The sequence below is a fragment of the Rhododendron vialii genome, chromosome 7a (assembly GCF_030253575.1).
Source record: "Rhododendron vialii isolate Sample 1 chromosome 7a, ASM3025357v1".
Classification (NCBI taxonomy): Eukaryota; Viridiplantae; Streptophyta; class Magnoliopsida; order Ericales; family Ericaceae; genus Rhododendron; species Rhododendron vialii.
Genome location: NC_080563.1, coordinates 14,169,636 through 14,185,921, shown reverse-complemented (window position 1 = coordinate 14,185,921; position 16,286 = coordinate 14,169,636). Strand labels below are relative to the sequence as shown.

The window sequence follows — 16,286 nt, the reverse complement described above, 5'->3', positions numbered from 1 at the left end:
ATCCATATGAAAAAAAAAATACTCAACAAATGTCTTCCCCATAGCCATTAATAGGATACCAGCATCCATTTGAAAAAAAAAAAAATAGTTCCACAAAAATCCAAAACCACCCATAGCCATTAATAGGAGGATACGGAGACACAATAACAGCTAAACCATTCTCTTAATACTCTGATTAACAAAATTCTTAATCTGAATAACATTGAAGCAAAAAAATCATACTATAATTGACGAGAAAACCAAGAAGAAGATGACATGGTTATGCAGATAAGGCAAACCTCTTCTCCTGATGCTAAGATGAAGTAATAGCGAAATTTCTCATCCGAGGTAAACTTATACCGCAGAAAAAAGAGGTTTTACATGCACCACATGAATTTAAGATTCAGCCAAACTGTCAATATATTCCTGAATTCTGAAACTTATGAATTACAACAAAGTTGTTGATCTGGAACTGGAAATGGTGACACTATTCATAAAAAAAAAATTTAAATCAAGAATACAAGTTGACACACCTACGAAAGCGCAACACATCCATGGAAATTGAGCGGCTACATTAAACTGCCATTGATCCAAATGTAGCGGCAATAGAAACTACAACGAGGTTATAAAATACACATTAGACCAACAAAAAAATGTAAAATAAAAAGATAAAAGAGGCAACTTAGCCTTTTCCCTCGGATACTTTCCATATTTAAAAGAGGAACCTAGTTTGTGATAGGTTGGGGAACCTCTGAACTCTGCTTTGTCAAAATCACTAATTCCCAAAATGAAGAGAATTAGTAACGTACATGCTATGAAAGGAACTTCCACCCGATCAGCAGCCAGGAAATTCAGCCCCAAAGCCAGCTGGGAACTCCAGAATCATGGCTTGTGCAGTTTGAAACCAAATACTCTTGGAACATAGCTTTGTGACGCCTTTTGTGGGTTGAGGTGCCCATAAGTCATCAGAAACAGGTGAGCAAATGTAGTTCCAAAATAGGCTCCATCAATGTCTAGGTACAGTTAGAGAAACAATGACTGGAGTACGGAAAGTAAAACTCTGGAAAGCGGTGAAAACTGTCGGTCATGAGCTTGATATTGTTGAGTCTTAAGAGACTGATAAGTGATAACACTTTATATGGAAGACAAATCATTGGTTCAATGTGTTTGAACTATCCAGTAGCAGACATTAGATAGAGTCATAGACCACACAAGACATCAGAATGATACATAAACAGCCCGTGTTGAGAAAAAAGTACAAACCACTGCTGGGAAGTAATTTGGCAACAAGACAGCAATAGGTTTCATATTTACCCATGTTGAGATAAAAGCAAGTACAAACTATATTCCACGAAGTAATTATGATATAAAAATTTGCTAAATTTACTATGGTTAATAACCTTGTCCCTATCAAAAGAGCTAAACTGAGTGCGCTTTCCACTTAATAAGTGAACCTTTCAAACACTTTTTCTCCAAATTACTGCTACCAACCAATCATAAGGGAAGCCAGTAAATATTACTTCATCAATTGTGCTCATATGTACCCAATAAATCCAGAAAATGTCCCATTTTGCGCGTCTCTGTTTCCACAATGGGATGTCCCAAAGTGCAATTCCAGTTTGGAAATTCAAAGTGTAAACAATTTCTTTTCAGATTTCTCTCTACTGATCGGTTATGAGTCATTTAATACGAGGGGCAGTGTTTGTTGAAGGTATAAGTAATAAAGTTGCCCCTCTCTCTAACAACTTAAGCTTTTAGATGAGTTGGTGGTTAACAATTTAATATGGTATCAGAGCAGGTAATAGATCCAGTGTTCGAACCTCACCACCTACCTAATGTTAAAATATTTACACGTGTTTAGCCCGCTTATAAAGGAGAGTCTGGCTACACGTGAGGGGGCATGTTGAAGGTATAAGTAATAAAGTTGCCCCTCTCTCTAACAGCTTAAGCTTTTAGATGAGTTGGTGATTAACAATCTAATAGTGTTAAAAATAAATACCTTCTAATTTGAATTTGAGCACGTTAAAATGCCTTGTCCCATTTAAAAGAGAATAAAATTGTAAAACGGACAGAGTAAAAGAGTACAAGAGCTCAAGAAAAGATTAACAACCAGCACATTTCAAACAACTCCCACGTGTCAGCAGTACCTTGACAACCTGTGCATAATTTATATAAAGGATACTGTTTTGGAACCTAGATCGGGGACTGTAGATATCTTCACACTTGGGACAATAGATTTTTATGGTACTTTGCCGAGGAATGTCTGATTGACCAACAGGAAGGCAGGGTTGCCCACAGCAATAAACTCTCGGGCATCGCCCAAACTCGGCATTTTTGTACTTCTCTAGCTGTCAGAAATTTAACCAATGGACTTAAAACATCTAATTGAAGCATAAAACTACGAAAACAAAATCGTGAAATTATAGAAGGGATCCCACCATAGCAGCCATTCCTTTGGTTGTCAGTATGTATCGAACGTGAATTAGACCATAGAGCATCTCTGCTGCTGATTCAACTAATTCATTCTGTTCCTCTGTAAATGAATCACCTACGCATTCCAGCCAATCAAATTTCATTCAAAGATCCAACGACAGAAGGAATAATTAAGTCTGACATCTACATAAGATTTAAAGACTTGCGTTCATAAAAGATACATCAAATTACCAAAAGGAATAAAGGAGATTAGATTTCACTCACGACATAAAAAAAACAAAAACCAAACAAAACTTAGACAACTGGCTGAGAATAAATCTTGCTTTTGGCTGCATCGAAGTTTTTAGGATGACATGATACCCACCTATAAGCCCCAATAATTTGTCGGTCTAAAAGATCCTCTGTGTGTGTGTGTGTGTGGTGGTGGTAAGACCTGCATACAAAAGGGGAAGAAGATATGAGGGGAGTGCTCTCCTGAGGGATCTAAACTGCCCTGATTCCAACAGCACTACTAAAGATATGAGGGGTAGTTTTGATCATTAAGGTTTTTCCTGACCTAGAAAAAACAAAGTTGCAATGAAAACATGGAAAATGATATATGAAAACTATGAGAGACGGATGGTTATATATTCGTCCATAGTGTCCTATATTCACGGGAGGAACTTTTTCCACTCAACTGAAAAGAACATAAACATTATAAAATTTGCAGAACACTAACTTTAGGCTAATTTATCTAACGTGTCACCTCGAAACAAGCATGAATCATAGAGGCTGCCCTATCTTAAATTTTCTATTTTTGTAAATTCTCCCTCTCCTGTTTTTATTTATTTATTCTTCCTTTCCTTCTTTTATGGATATACAAAACCAAGAAGAAAAAGTAAAACCAGTAGCCAAATCTTCGAACAAGTGCATTGCGCTCTTTGGGCATGCAATAAACAAATCTGTCATTATTCATAGTGAACACAGATGTTGCTATCTTGCAAGGAACCATTATACTGTGAACAAAACAGTGTAGATGAACATTGTGAAACTGGTGATAAGGCTACTCCTGACAAACAAATGGGAGAAGAAATGCAAAAGAAATTTACACCGTATGATCACAAAAAAAAAAAAACGCACTTGCCATCAAGCTTAAAATGGTGAGGATGCAACTAATCACCACAGGTCCACAGATCTTTGAACTGTAGGCCAAATTTTGTGAAGCATGCAAGGCTTATGGTTAGAGATAGGAGGAGCGTTATACTTCCACGACATGCCTGATAGGGAGACATTCTAATCAAACATTTTTATGAACTTGTTTTCCATGAAATGGTTTCGGGGGGGGGGTGGGGGTGTGGTTGTTTTCTCTCTGAAGATAATAAAATTTTATTGACTGTGCAAAAAAAGAGGCAACATCCAATCAAATAGTCAGTTTTGCGTAAGACAAAACCAAGATGGACACAGATCTCCCAACTACACGGACGGTCCTGCCCCTTGCACTGCCTTCTAGGCCAAAGAATTGGCCACCCCCTATTAGCTGCCTCCAAGTTAGTCAGGAAAGCAATCCGTCTTTTCTATTTATTGTTACGAAAAAGAATAGTGTATTTTTAATGCAGATTCCTCCGTTTAAGCACGCATCTGATCTTTTCAATTCCAGATTTTAGTGTGAGACTTTAGAACATACAGACAATAAAAAGTACCATAGACGGGTTTCAAAACAAAAAGTAACACGAAAAACTCAGTAGCATAACAATGCTACTTGCATGAAAAGCATGAAATGATTTTATAAACTTAAGCTTACCATGAGAAGATTCGACATCCAGAATCAAATCGAGTGCATAATCATAATAAGGAACTTGACTGCTTAACCCACAGAGGTTAAAATCATCCTGGATGTAATCATCATCAACTTCACTAAAAAACTCATTCCCACGCAAATTACAGAACCATGCGATCCACGAAGTATCATCCCCCTCAGAACCACTAACATCTGACTCCTCACTGTCCGTTTCAGATTCCTCTGCAATTAATTCAAATTGGATGTCTGTCAGTGAACATGAAAACAACTAATATTTAGGCCCCATTCCGGAAACCTTCTTAAAAAATAAGTACTTATTTTGCCACTTCTCATTCAAAAATAAGAAGGGTCATTCCACAAAACACAAATAAAAAGTTCCTTTCACATTTTCAAACTCAAAAATAATGTAAATGAAAAAAAAAATTCAATTTTTTTTTGCACCGTATTAAAGATCTCAATGAGATTTATCAAACAAGATCCATAATGATAGGAAAATTATTTGCGTAAACACATGATTTTTGAGCTTGAAGTTGCCTTGTAAAAAAAAAAGACTGTTGCTATGATAATGGGCGCCGGCGGAGGGAAATTGTACCGGCGGCCGCGCCGGGCCGTCTCCGGCCACCGGACGGCCGATCCGAGCCGTCCAAAAATTCTAAAAAAAAAAACCAAGGGGGCTTACGCGGAAATCAACGGCATCCGAGGTGTGTAAGGTACAATTTCCCTCCCGCCGCCCATTGGTACCTATATAAATTCTACCAAAATAATTACCATCCTTCTTATTTTCCGGAACAACCCTTCTTATTCAACAAAAAATAAGTTCTTTTTTTGTTTCTGGAACCCAGCCTTAATAGATTAGAAAAAAACAACAAAGAGAACACATAACAAGAAATAATATTTTCCACAAAGAACACATTTGGTCTAAACTGGTGATAAGCCAGCAAACCACTTAATGTTTCACATGAACAGAACAATCAAACTTCAACTTAAAAAGGTGATACACCTAAACTGGTGGAGTGATAATGTGAATCAGAATTCATGAGGTGTGGGTTTATGGCGTGTGATTAAATATGAACCTAAAGCACATCGTAGTCAAACTTTGAAGAGGATTATAAAAGTAAACTAAAGGCTGCCTTGAGATATATTCCTACATGGGTTGATCAAAATAAGAGCCAACCATCTTTTGTGGTGATAGTAAGTAAGCATAATGCCAATCCAAGAATTGAAAACTTTCTGAGCAGAAGTCCATGTGTGAACTGCAGACAACTTACTCTTAGTCTTTCAACAATAAAGCACACCAAAAGTTCCTTCTCCATCAAAACTTTTTGAAAATTTCCTCTCTTACCCCACGAACCCAGTTTAACCAAATTTCGATGAAAGAACTCCATGCTACAATCCTTAACCTTTTTACAAAATTCCAAGCTTATCCCAAAAAGCTTCTTTCTTCAAATTTGGTGAAATTCTTAACTTGTCCTTGAATTTATAAAAAATAAGGTTCACATTAGTGAAAGGCTCGGATCTCATCTTTGGCCTTCTTTCATCAAAATGACTTTTGAAGAAACATCATGTGAGTGGTAGGAGTTGCCCTTACCACATAATGCTTGCAATTTACTAAAACTCAAAACCGGATTGTTAAGAACCAACATTTCAACCGCAGCAAGAATGCAAAAAACTGATCACATATCAACAAACAAACTTCTCACTGCAACTTGACCTTAGTCACATAATCCTTCAAAAAGACCCTCGCTTGCGCTCTCAATACTCGCGCTGTGAATCCTTGCACTCACAAATTTTAGTTGTTTAGAAGGTTTTTGAAAGACACTTTCATGCCCGCGCACCCGCATTATGTGACTTAGAACTTACTACCACGCCTGCGCACCGCATTATGTAACTTAGAACTTGACTACGACCTAACAAAAATGTACACTGATAAACACGTATACACGTAGGAAGAACGAGAAAGAGATGCGAAAATGCATAACTGAATGCTAGCAACCTACTGAAACTCAAACGAAATAGTCAGGAGCCAAGATTTCGAAAAAAATCTAAGCCACATCATCAGACCCTTCTCAGTGTAACTTGAATGGTGCCTAAACAAAGATATACCCACATACAGATATACATACATATAAATTCGTCTGTATATATATGTGTATACATAGAGAGAGAGAGAGAGAGAGAGAGAGAGAGAGAGAGAGAGAGAGAGGAATGACCATCCGAGCGTTTGTTTTCGGGCTTTAAAGGCGCAGGGCGAGGGTCCCTACGATCGGGCGGCGGCTTAGCAGCGGCTAACATAGACTGTGCCAAGAGGCGATCTTTGTCTTTGGCGTTGTTGTTCAAAGCCCTAGATGACGTGGACGGGGACGATCGCTCCAGCTGCTTGTCAAGGGCATCGTTGATCCGCTTCCGATCCACCTGACCTTTCTCCGACCTCGATCCACCACCGCCACCGACTCCTCTCTCTCTGTGCATTCTTGCCCCTCTCTCTCTCTCTCTCTCTCTCTCTAGAGCCGTCAGTTTACCTTTTTTCTGCCAGCCCCGGGGGGAAAAATCAATGCCCTTTCCCCAACAAATAGGCACGAAAAGACCAAAAGAACCCTAGATTTTAGCCCAAAAGATCTAGTATATGCGTGGCCAAATTCAGGGCTTCGAGGCGGATTATGTAAATATAGCTATACTTTTATATTTATATGGAGAGAGAGGGAGATAGGAGAGGTTGAAGTTAGGGTTTTGGAGGGTGGGTTGAGGACGGAGGAGAGAGAGCCAACCGTTTCTCTCTCTCTCTCTCTGGTTTTATGTTCTTCAAATCAACAAAACCTAGAGAGCGAGAGAGGATGTACGGTTTGTACCGGAGAAGTTTGGCTGGCGATTAACCGGCGGGAGATATGGGAAAACATTTGGTCTGTTCTGCTTGGACTCTTACCATAGGTGTTTGGACACGTGGAGGGGGATGAGTGGTTGCCCTTTGCCACGTCACCATATACCCTTATTTTTGTGTAAACGAGTGGCTAGGAAATTGTGAAAAGAAAGAGAAAATAATTAAAATTAAATTAAAGAAAGAAAAGGGGAAAAAAAAACCAAAAAAACAAGAAGTGGGAAACACCTGAACCTGTTTGGCTGTCTTCTCAAAGGAAAAGTGCTTGTAGTACCTAAATAATGGGCTGACTTTTTAACATGCATGTTTCCAAAACATTTTTCAAAATCAAAAAATTTAAAGGGTTTGGATTCTCGGTGCAGTCCGAATCTGAACTATACGTTTGTATAATTAATGGTTTGGACTAATTCTTACCGACAAGAGTTTTTGAGCAAATTCGAACCAATAATTATAAAAAATGAACTTTTACAAATTTGGACGGCCTCGTCTAATCCAAATTAAGGACAACATAGAATCTAATTCCTTTCCAAACTGAATGCAACTTCACAATAAACCTACCAAAATGTGAAGGGAATTGACGAATGTTTGGTGTAATCATGAATTTAGAAGAGTATACCAAAATGACCCAACCCAAGAAAATACTCCAATTATACCAAAATGACCCAACCCAAGAAAATACTCCAATTTTATCTCCCACAACCCAAGGTTATTACTACAATATTACTTTTCTTCTTATGTTTTCCTTTACTTCTGTAAATCCCTTCAAAATTTTATGATCCAGAAATACTCCAAGGAATCCTCCAACTCTTCACTTTCAACTTGTTCCAGGAATGCTCTAAAGATGTGGAAATACAGAACCAGAATGAACCATTGTGCCTTTATTCCTCAACTGACTGGACTAGTTTAAAAGAACATGCCATTTCAGGGGTATTTTGGTCATTTTCTCCAACATTCCCCGATGGCTAGCACTGAGGAATCGAAGCCAAACGGCCAAGCACACGTCAAGCACACGTCGTGTTGGGCATGCCAACATCGTGCTAGCCACTCATGACACTACATGTCCTTGTCGCTAGGCATTGCAAGAAACATAAAATCCAAAAGGCCACAACATTCCAATGAGACAAACTAAACTGCTACTCAGAAAGAGGTGTATAGGATTATAGAACTAATAAGAAAATCATAAGTTTCCACCATATATCTGTTTCGACACAAATCTGGAAATCTTGAAAATTATTCAAAAAAAAAATACTCACAAAGCGAAGGATGATTACTATTGACTAACATTGTTTCCCGTACAATTGGAACTGTACAAAGTAAAATCTGCTTTCATTCACCAAAAGTAATTCATGAATAGCCATGGTGACAGTTGAAGAAGAACTCAGTTCAAATTTATAATTCTCTCTCAAAGAGTTCAGGGAGCTACATTTCTTGTTTATTAATCAAGTTACAATGAAAATTGCATATAACCTAATCTAATCTCTTAAGCACCCCCTCCCCTCAAATCATGTATAATTTGCAGGTTTCCGTTGATGGTTATAACTGCTCAACATGGTTGGTAATTTCAGCAGGGCAAGACTGTGCTTGTAGAAGCTCTAGACGGTTGAAAGGTGGAGCAAACTGCAATATGTAGTCTTCATCTGATGCCAAACAATCAGAAGCACAATTATTATCTGTATATCGATTTGCGAGAGGACTAACAAGAAAAGAAAGCATATGTATTTCTAATCAACCAAAGAAAAACAAAGAGGAAAACGAATGAGTTCATGAAGTTTAGGATCTTACTCTCTTTGACAGTCCCATAGAGCCAGCAAAACACCTCATCGGCAAATGCCAGGCACACTCCTCCCTGCCAAGTGGCAACCAAATGTAACGCATTGCGAACAGAAAACATGGCTAGTCAGCCAGGATTCTCTATTAATATTATCAATACTACTCATAATTCTAGGTGACTTCTATGCTGCTATTGATCTATTTTATTAATTAAAGCTTTTAATGAACTCGGCGATCTGTTAATAACATAGGCGATGTGGAAAATTGGAGCAATAAAAATGATTTCTCATTTTGTGGGGCGGTTGCACTACATCAAATAGCATAATCAAAGAGAGCATAAGGCACATGTGTGACAAATGGCAGGCTGCCCAAATCATCAAGAAAGCATAAAGAATACGTGCTAATGATAATTTCATAAGATGGAAATGCAGCACATGTAGTTCCATAACATCATTACAGCCCCACTAATTTGGTCACAAGGACATGTGATAAAGCTCACAAAGTTATCTTATTCCATTACTGTAATGTTCGGAGTATGAGAATGTCTTGATTTGTTTTTCACCCACTGTAAATTGCAAGCAATTGAATTACAACTTGCACATTGAGTGGAAATATCTAGTCTCACATATCAATAAGGGAAAAATAATAGTACTAGGTTTAAAAAGCCAATGATTTAACTATTGAGTGTATAAGGGTGGCATTCCCTTCACGCCTTTCTTATATTTAACTTTTACTAATGAAAAATAATTTAGCTGTTCGGCGATCTCTGAGTCCTCAAAAACCAAAAATCTATTCAATGGTCTTGGGACACTGCCACGTCGTGCCCCAACACCCTTCTCCACCACACATTCTTATGGGGCCCAAAACTAAGTGTATGGACCCCACAAGAATGTGTGGTGGAGAAGGGTGTTGGACACCATGTGGTAGTGCCCCAAAACCATTGAATAATTACTCTAAAAAACCAGACTTTCTTTCCTTATCCACCATCATAACCCAAGCTTCCACATCATGTTTTTGTATTTAAAGGCATATTTTATTGCCTTTATAGGCTATCTGTAATCTGATACTTTGTTGAGTTTATGGAAGAGTTTAGTTCTGTTATTTGACCAATCCTTGTCTAGTGCCTCAGCTGCACTTGTATTCTATCTAGGATATTTGTGCTATGGTCAACTCATTGCTTTTTTTCGTATGAAGTGCGACAAAGTTGATGAATCATAGCTCAAGTGTACTCAAGCTCACAAGGCTGGAGAGGAAGATACAAGGCATGGGCCCAGTGTGCATGAATTTCAGTGAAGAATATTCACCTGCCAATAATTCTTCATTTTTACTCTCTGCGTAATATCTTTGGTTCTTAGTCTCTCCGTGCGGACAAGTCGGCCTGCATCATTCCTGTGTAAAGGCGACATATCATTAGTTCATAATGTAAACCAAGATTTGAAATAGAATAACTGGCCATGACAAGGTACCACAGCCATGAAATTGCTAGGTACCACAGCCATGAAATTGCTCATGACAAATATGTCTGCTTGAGGAGGTGAGAAACGTAGAGTCATGAAAGCATGAGAACTGATGAAATGGCAAATAGTAAGACTTACCTAAATCCAATGACAATATAAGGCACCCCAGCTAAAAATGATTGAATCTGTCACATAGAGATCAGTATTGTTAAACTTCGCGCACAGAGCAGTTAAACAAAAACTATACAGCAAACAGTTATATAGCAGGAACTTCCCGTTCCAACAACAAAACTTGACATCCATCAAAACAACTAAAACTATGACAAAGTGTAAGCTAAATGGAACCTTTTTTTACCAAAACAACACACCAGGTTATTGCCAACAACTTTGAAAGGGGAGAAAAAGACATTAATAATTTCACAAAAAATTGGTGCCAAAAATGAAATAGACATGGATTAGATACCGCCAGCTCTATTGTGTGACGGCAAGAATTTCAAGAACTGAAGCACTATTGTCCTTCGCAAAGGGCCACAACAATTGTAAATACTGCAAGGTCTCTTGATTTAGCTACTCGATAGTCTCATTTAATTCGAAAGATCCTATATCTAATCATCCATTCCTTTCATCCAGTCATTCAATGCTATTATGCTATGTTTGGATTGAGATTTGAAATGTGAAATTTTTTTTGAAAAATAGTAGGGGTAATAAGTGGAGAGAAATGTTGGAAGTAGGGAGAATCTAGGGGGAATTTTTTTAAAAATGCTTTTTAAGTTGTGAAGAGAACAAAGCATAGTAATTTGCAACCTTTCTCACATCTGTGGATTAACTGAAAAAGAAAGATTGATAATAAAAAATTCAAGTCCCCAACTACTGGTTGTGGTTTACCAATAGGGAATGTAAGCAGGATACAAATATGTCTAGAGGGCTGTGTCCACAAGTGTCATAAATTACCTATAACTTCAATGTAGAAGTACAAAAAAGACAAGAAAACAAACAGGCATACCATCTGGGAAAAATTACACGTTAAGAGTCTAAGACAAGCATAGGCACCTAGTTAAATGCCGAAATGGTGAAGATTAGCAAAGATTAAAACTTCTAATGACAAACTAAAGGAGAGAGAGAGAGAGAGAGAGAGAGAGAGAGAGAGAGAGAGAGAGAGAGATTCATCGCTAATCTTGGAAGCAAAACAAAAAATTACCCAGAACTTGAGCAATTTTTCCCTCTCAAATCTTTCCTCAGTATGATAATCCAACTGCGGGTAACAAAGAAAAATCAGTACAGATCTATAAGTTGCTAAACTATAGATGCAAACAAAAAATGAAGCCCAGCTGGCATCCCAACCTCTCGGCTTGTCTTTAATTCCACATAAAACCTCCTGCCATCATCAGTTGAATCACAGCAATCCATTTCAGCACCCATCAAAACACGATGAGCGCCTAATTTGGTTTTTAATACAGAACAAAATTCAACATTAGCATCAACATGATGTATCCCTTCTCCATCAGCTCTGCTAGGATCTTCAGTGGCAAGGCTCTCAAAACAATATCCCCAATAACATCTAGTTCAAGAAAACACAATTCGAGGGCAATAAAAAGGCGTAAGCATCATGAAACCAGGATGAGTTAAAAAATTTAACAATCAAGGCATCAAACAAATCTTTATCAACATATACCTCAAGAAGTTAAGCAATGTTTCACCAATTTCAAACATATACAGCTATAAACCTACAATACCTCAAGTTGATCAACGGGAATAAGTTAATCCAAAGACTTTCAACCCATCTTCTTCTCTCACCTGTCATTCTTCTAAATCAAAGAGACTCGGGATATTTTTAGAAACCTTCCCACTACAACTAAAACCGTTCCAAAGGCGTGACATTTTTCCTTCTTCTTTTTCCCCTCAAAAGAGGATGAGAAAGATGAATTTCTAGGATAAGTCATGACTCAAACATCAATCATGAACATCTATCAAATGACCTTCTAGGCCTTTAATATACCTATGCTTTTCATATCACAAAAGAAGTTTCCCGACATAAAGCTGAATGCAAAATAAGACCATGGCAAATAGGGAATGATGCATCCCAATTCCCTTGATCAAGGCAATATCACAAGATTAACTTTGCATTGCTGTAATATATATATATATATATATATATATTTTTTTTTTTTTTTACAGCTTCTGATACCACACAACCTTAAAATTCTGGAATACAGTTATGTGTAGTCGTTCTAGTACCTCCGACGATCCAGCTCACTTTGAGGACGTTCTGGTAGTTTATGAACATCAAGATACACAACCCCTTTCCTTTTATGCACCCCCATTTCCCAAGGTTCGTGCCTGACATAAGCAGTAGCCAATATCTGCAGATGAAAACGATGGACAGTATTACCCACGGTTCACAAAAAACAAAAACTTATATTCAAAAAACTTAAACAATCCTTCTGGTCCATGATGCAAGCACTGTCAGATATAAGAAAGTATTAAGTTGCTCCACATAGACCTTTAAAAATACATTCTTTGAAAATTCGTCACAGCAATTGTTTCGTTTGAAAGATGGTAATTTTGACTTAGAAGTATGTAACTAGTAGGAACTACCATTCAAAAGGATCAGTGAATTACCTTATTAAGGTTGTTACGATATGTCTGTAAAAGATAAGAAGGGGAGAGGGTTAAATAAAATTAAAATTGGGCAACCTGTGGGTAATAACATGAATACAGTTAAAACATGAACGTGAGAAATATAGCAACAACTCTTACCACAAAATGCATATTTTCAAGTGGGATCTTTTTATCTCTTACACAAGCAAGAAGGTCGCCAAAACCTTGAGACCCCAAATCTGAAAAATGGAGAGAATAATAATAAGTATTTGTTACAAACTTGCCCCCCCAAAAAAGTAATTGTTACAAGAAAAACTTCAACAATGAAGCTCTCAGAGTAAATCCTATCTAATCTGGTCTAGTTTGTCTCTGTTCACAGTTATGCGGCATACCTTTCTTCTCGATAAAAGTATCAAACCCTTCATTCAGGTCAGCTCCAACATCTTCAGAAATAAGCCGCTTGAAAAGCCTCTAATAGTGTACAATAAAGTCGTGTAAATCAGCTAACAATCAGTATGACACTACCATTTATTAGAAAAACCAATTGAGAGATACGGGAAACAAGGAACTACAGACAGATAAGGGTCTGGAGGCTTACCAAGCTGCGGTCATCAAAGAATACATCTCCACCTTCTACCCTACTGTAGCAAGCAAGTTCACATGGCTAGTGCATCATGTGGCAATCACAGAAACAGCGGAAAAATAAGCACAAATAAGTACTCGAGAAGAAAAGAGAGGGGGCATCTAGGTGCAACCACTGGGCAGCGCAAAAGGATTTTGACCTCGCACATTTGTGCTCATCAACTGGGCACATTTTACATCCACCAAATAAGGTAAAACGTGAACCATACAAACAAAGTAAACCATGCACTCTGTGAAGCTTTCATTTTCCTTATTTCTCTTTTCACTGGTCTTTACCACTGCAAAAACAGTGGTATCATGTGCAGAAATATTGCTGATACATAAAGTTAGCAAGATTTCTGCACGGGATCTCCAAGGGAGATAATGAAATCTAATTTTGCATCAGTACTCGCACATTGTTGGTAAAAATTACCTCTTGGATAGTTATGCATTTCCTAGATAATGTTTCTTCACTTTTTGAAAGCTTTAATTCAGAGACAAAGCGTTCATCACGACCATTATAGAACTTGGAGCCATAACCGAAGTTCTGCCTTTGGAGATAAGGTCCGGGTCGAGGAAGGAGGCCGGCTCCTCGATCATTTTGCCAACGGCCACGCCCAAAACCACCTCTGGTATGGTGGTTAGGATTTCGTACGGTCGGTAGAACTGTAAAATGAAGTCATTAGAGGCAAGAGACAAAGAAAATGGACACACAAACACAGAGGGGAGGAGGGAGGGAAGGAGGGGTTAACAGAAAACCAAAAGAATGAAAGAACAAAAACTGAATGCAAAATAGCTGCCTATCCAATTCCCGAGGCCTCCATATCCGACACTCACAATGCTTGCAGCTCTAAGACTAGAGACCCATTATTGCAAAATGCTTTTGATAACTAATCTTCCTGGCAACGTATCAGGAACTCAATGCGCTGATCTTTTAACAAGCCATTATTTAAACCAGATATACAGTAATTGTATCTACGGTTTGAACTTTGAAGATTTTAAGTGCGGTTCTCATAACATAGAATTCAGTTGACATCCACCGTGCTTCAAAAACTATATAAAGATAGATGTTCAAATTATACTATTTAGTTCATAACACCAACACAGATGGAAATGCCCACCATTGCTTTCATCAGGTGCCTTGGAAGCACAGATGCAGAGTTAAGAATTTCGCCACAAGCTAAAAGGCTACAAGTAAAGATCAATTTCTTCCCCCAAAACACAAAAATTCCCTACACCCCTCGTCAAGAAGAATGCAACGAAACCCACAAAGTTGAGTACCTCTAATTCTCCCCATCAACTACTCCATTTTCATAAAACTTGTACATACTTATTGGGGACCAACAAAACTTACCCTTTCTCTTGTCATAATAATTTTTGACCAACATTCCAGGGACGGATATAATCCTCATACTCTCATAGCATGAGCAAATGGAAATAAAATGGTAAAACGAAGTCTATGACAAACAGCAATAGGGCACTACCCAGAACAAGAAATTGCAAGAATCCAAAAGGGTACAACTCAACCTCTGAGCTAAGCTCAGTTAGCGCTCAATTCTTGCCAAAAGAACCAATTTATCATTTCTTCCCAAATTTTAGCCATCCTTGAATTATCCATTTTATTGCCATTATGGAGCATGACATAGTTTCTTGTTGGGCTAGTAGCTTTGTGTTGTTCAAGTGTCGTCCAATTTGATGCAAACCCTAATGATACCCTAATGATACCATTAAACAATATCTTACACCCTAATTGTAAACTCACAAAAGCAATCCCTCCCTCCCCCCCCCCCCCCCCCCCCAAAAAAAAAAAAAACAAAAAAACAAAACAAAAAGACTCCGAATAAGAAATTTTAAGAATCCAAAAGGGTACAACTCAACCTCTGAGCTAAGCTCAGTTAGTGCTCAATTCTTGCCAAAGGAAAGTAATTATCATTTCTTCCCCAATTTTAGCCATTGTTGAATTGTCCATTTCATTCCCATTATGGTCCATGGATGCTGTTGGGCTGGTACGCTCGTTTTGTTCAACTTCCGTCCAATTTCATGCAAACGTTAATGATAGTTTTAAACAACACCCTATCTGCCAGCAACAAAACAATTGTAACCTAATTGAAAACCCACAAAAGCTATCAAAAATTTGGATTTTTTCCCCACAGCCTTTTGAGGAAAGTAAGAAGTTACCAGGCACAACGAAAGGACTAGTGGCAAGGGTTTTGCAGTAATCTTCATTATCAGAACCAAATAGATCCTTATCCTCATTTTCAACACTATAATAGCCAGACCTCACTTCTCCTCCATTATCATTATTATCTTCGTCGTCGTCGTCTCCGCCGCTTGCGCTCCCACTTCCGCTGCCGCTGCTCCGGTTGGACGACGAAGCAGAGGAAGAAGACGCCGCGGCCGAGGAGGAGGAGGAGGAGGAGGCCGAAGAAGATCGGCGGCTCTCCTCTTCTTCTTCGTTTGGTTCTCTGGCTGGTTGTTGTTGCTGCTGTTGATCGTCGCCGTTTTGGTAATCTTCTTCTTCTTCATCGTCTCCGAACAAGTCTACTTCTTGCTCTGAGAAATCCATTCGATTCCTGTGTCTCAAAGTTTAACCAAACACAGCTTGAGTGTCTCTCTCTCTCTCTCTCTCCTCTCTCTCGATTTCGATCTCTCTGCTTTTAGATTTGTGGGTTTTATATTGTGTGTTTTAGGGGAAATGGACTCGGGTTTGGAACTCGGTTGGACTCTAGGCCTTGTTTAGGTGCACGAAAAGAAAAGGAGGGGAAAAGGTGGAAAAAAC

At 38.4% G+C, this 16,286-nt stretch overlaps 2 protein-coding genes across 3 annotated transcripts; both read right to left on the bottom strand.

Annotated features, from left to right (window-relative positions):
- Positions 1-374: 374 nt before the first annotated feature.
- On the bottom strand, positions 375-7,274 carry LOC131332107 (casein kinase II subunit beta-3-like). 2 transcript variants are annotated; one of them, XM_058366175.1, is made up of 5 exons: positions 6,400-7,274; positions 4,193-4,411; positions 2,418-2,527; positions 2,162-2,327; positions 375-992 (listed from the first exon to the last, which is right to left on the bottom strand). In XM_058366175.1, the coding sequence occupies exons 1-5, from the start codon at positions 6,656-6,658 to the stop codon at positions 862-864; spliced, it is 885 nt and encodes a 294-aa protein (XP_058222158.1). In that variant the 5' UTR covers positions 6,659-7,274; the 3' UTR covers positions 375-861. The 2 variants fall into 2 exon arrangements, with proteins under 2 accessions (XP_058222158.1, XP_058222159.1); XM_058366176.1 differs by having other exon boundaries at positions 978-1,039; positions 2,090-2,327.
- A 1,033-nt stretch (positions 7,275-8,307) lies between these two features.
- Positions 8,308-16,166, bottom strand: LOC131332106 (NAD-capped RNA hydrolase DXO1). Its single transcript, XM_058366174.1, has 13 exons — positions 15,686-16,166; positions 13,941-14,173; positions 13,485-13,550; positions 13,279-13,357; positions 13,046-13,125; positions 12,908-12,931; positions 12,524-12,648; positions 11,630-11,846; positions 11,487-11,540; positions 10,427-10,473; positions 10,136-10,220; positions 8,844-8,907; positions 8,308-8,698 (listed from the first exon to the last, which is right to left on the bottom strand). Exons 1-13 carry the CDS (start codon positions 16,071-16,073, stop codon positions 8,595-8,597), a joined length of 1,566 nt encoding a protein of 521 aa, XP_058222157.1. The 5' UTR covers positions 16,074-16,166; the 3' UTR covers positions 8,308-8,594.
- Between the last annotated feature and the right edge of the window lie 120 nt (positions 16,167-16,286).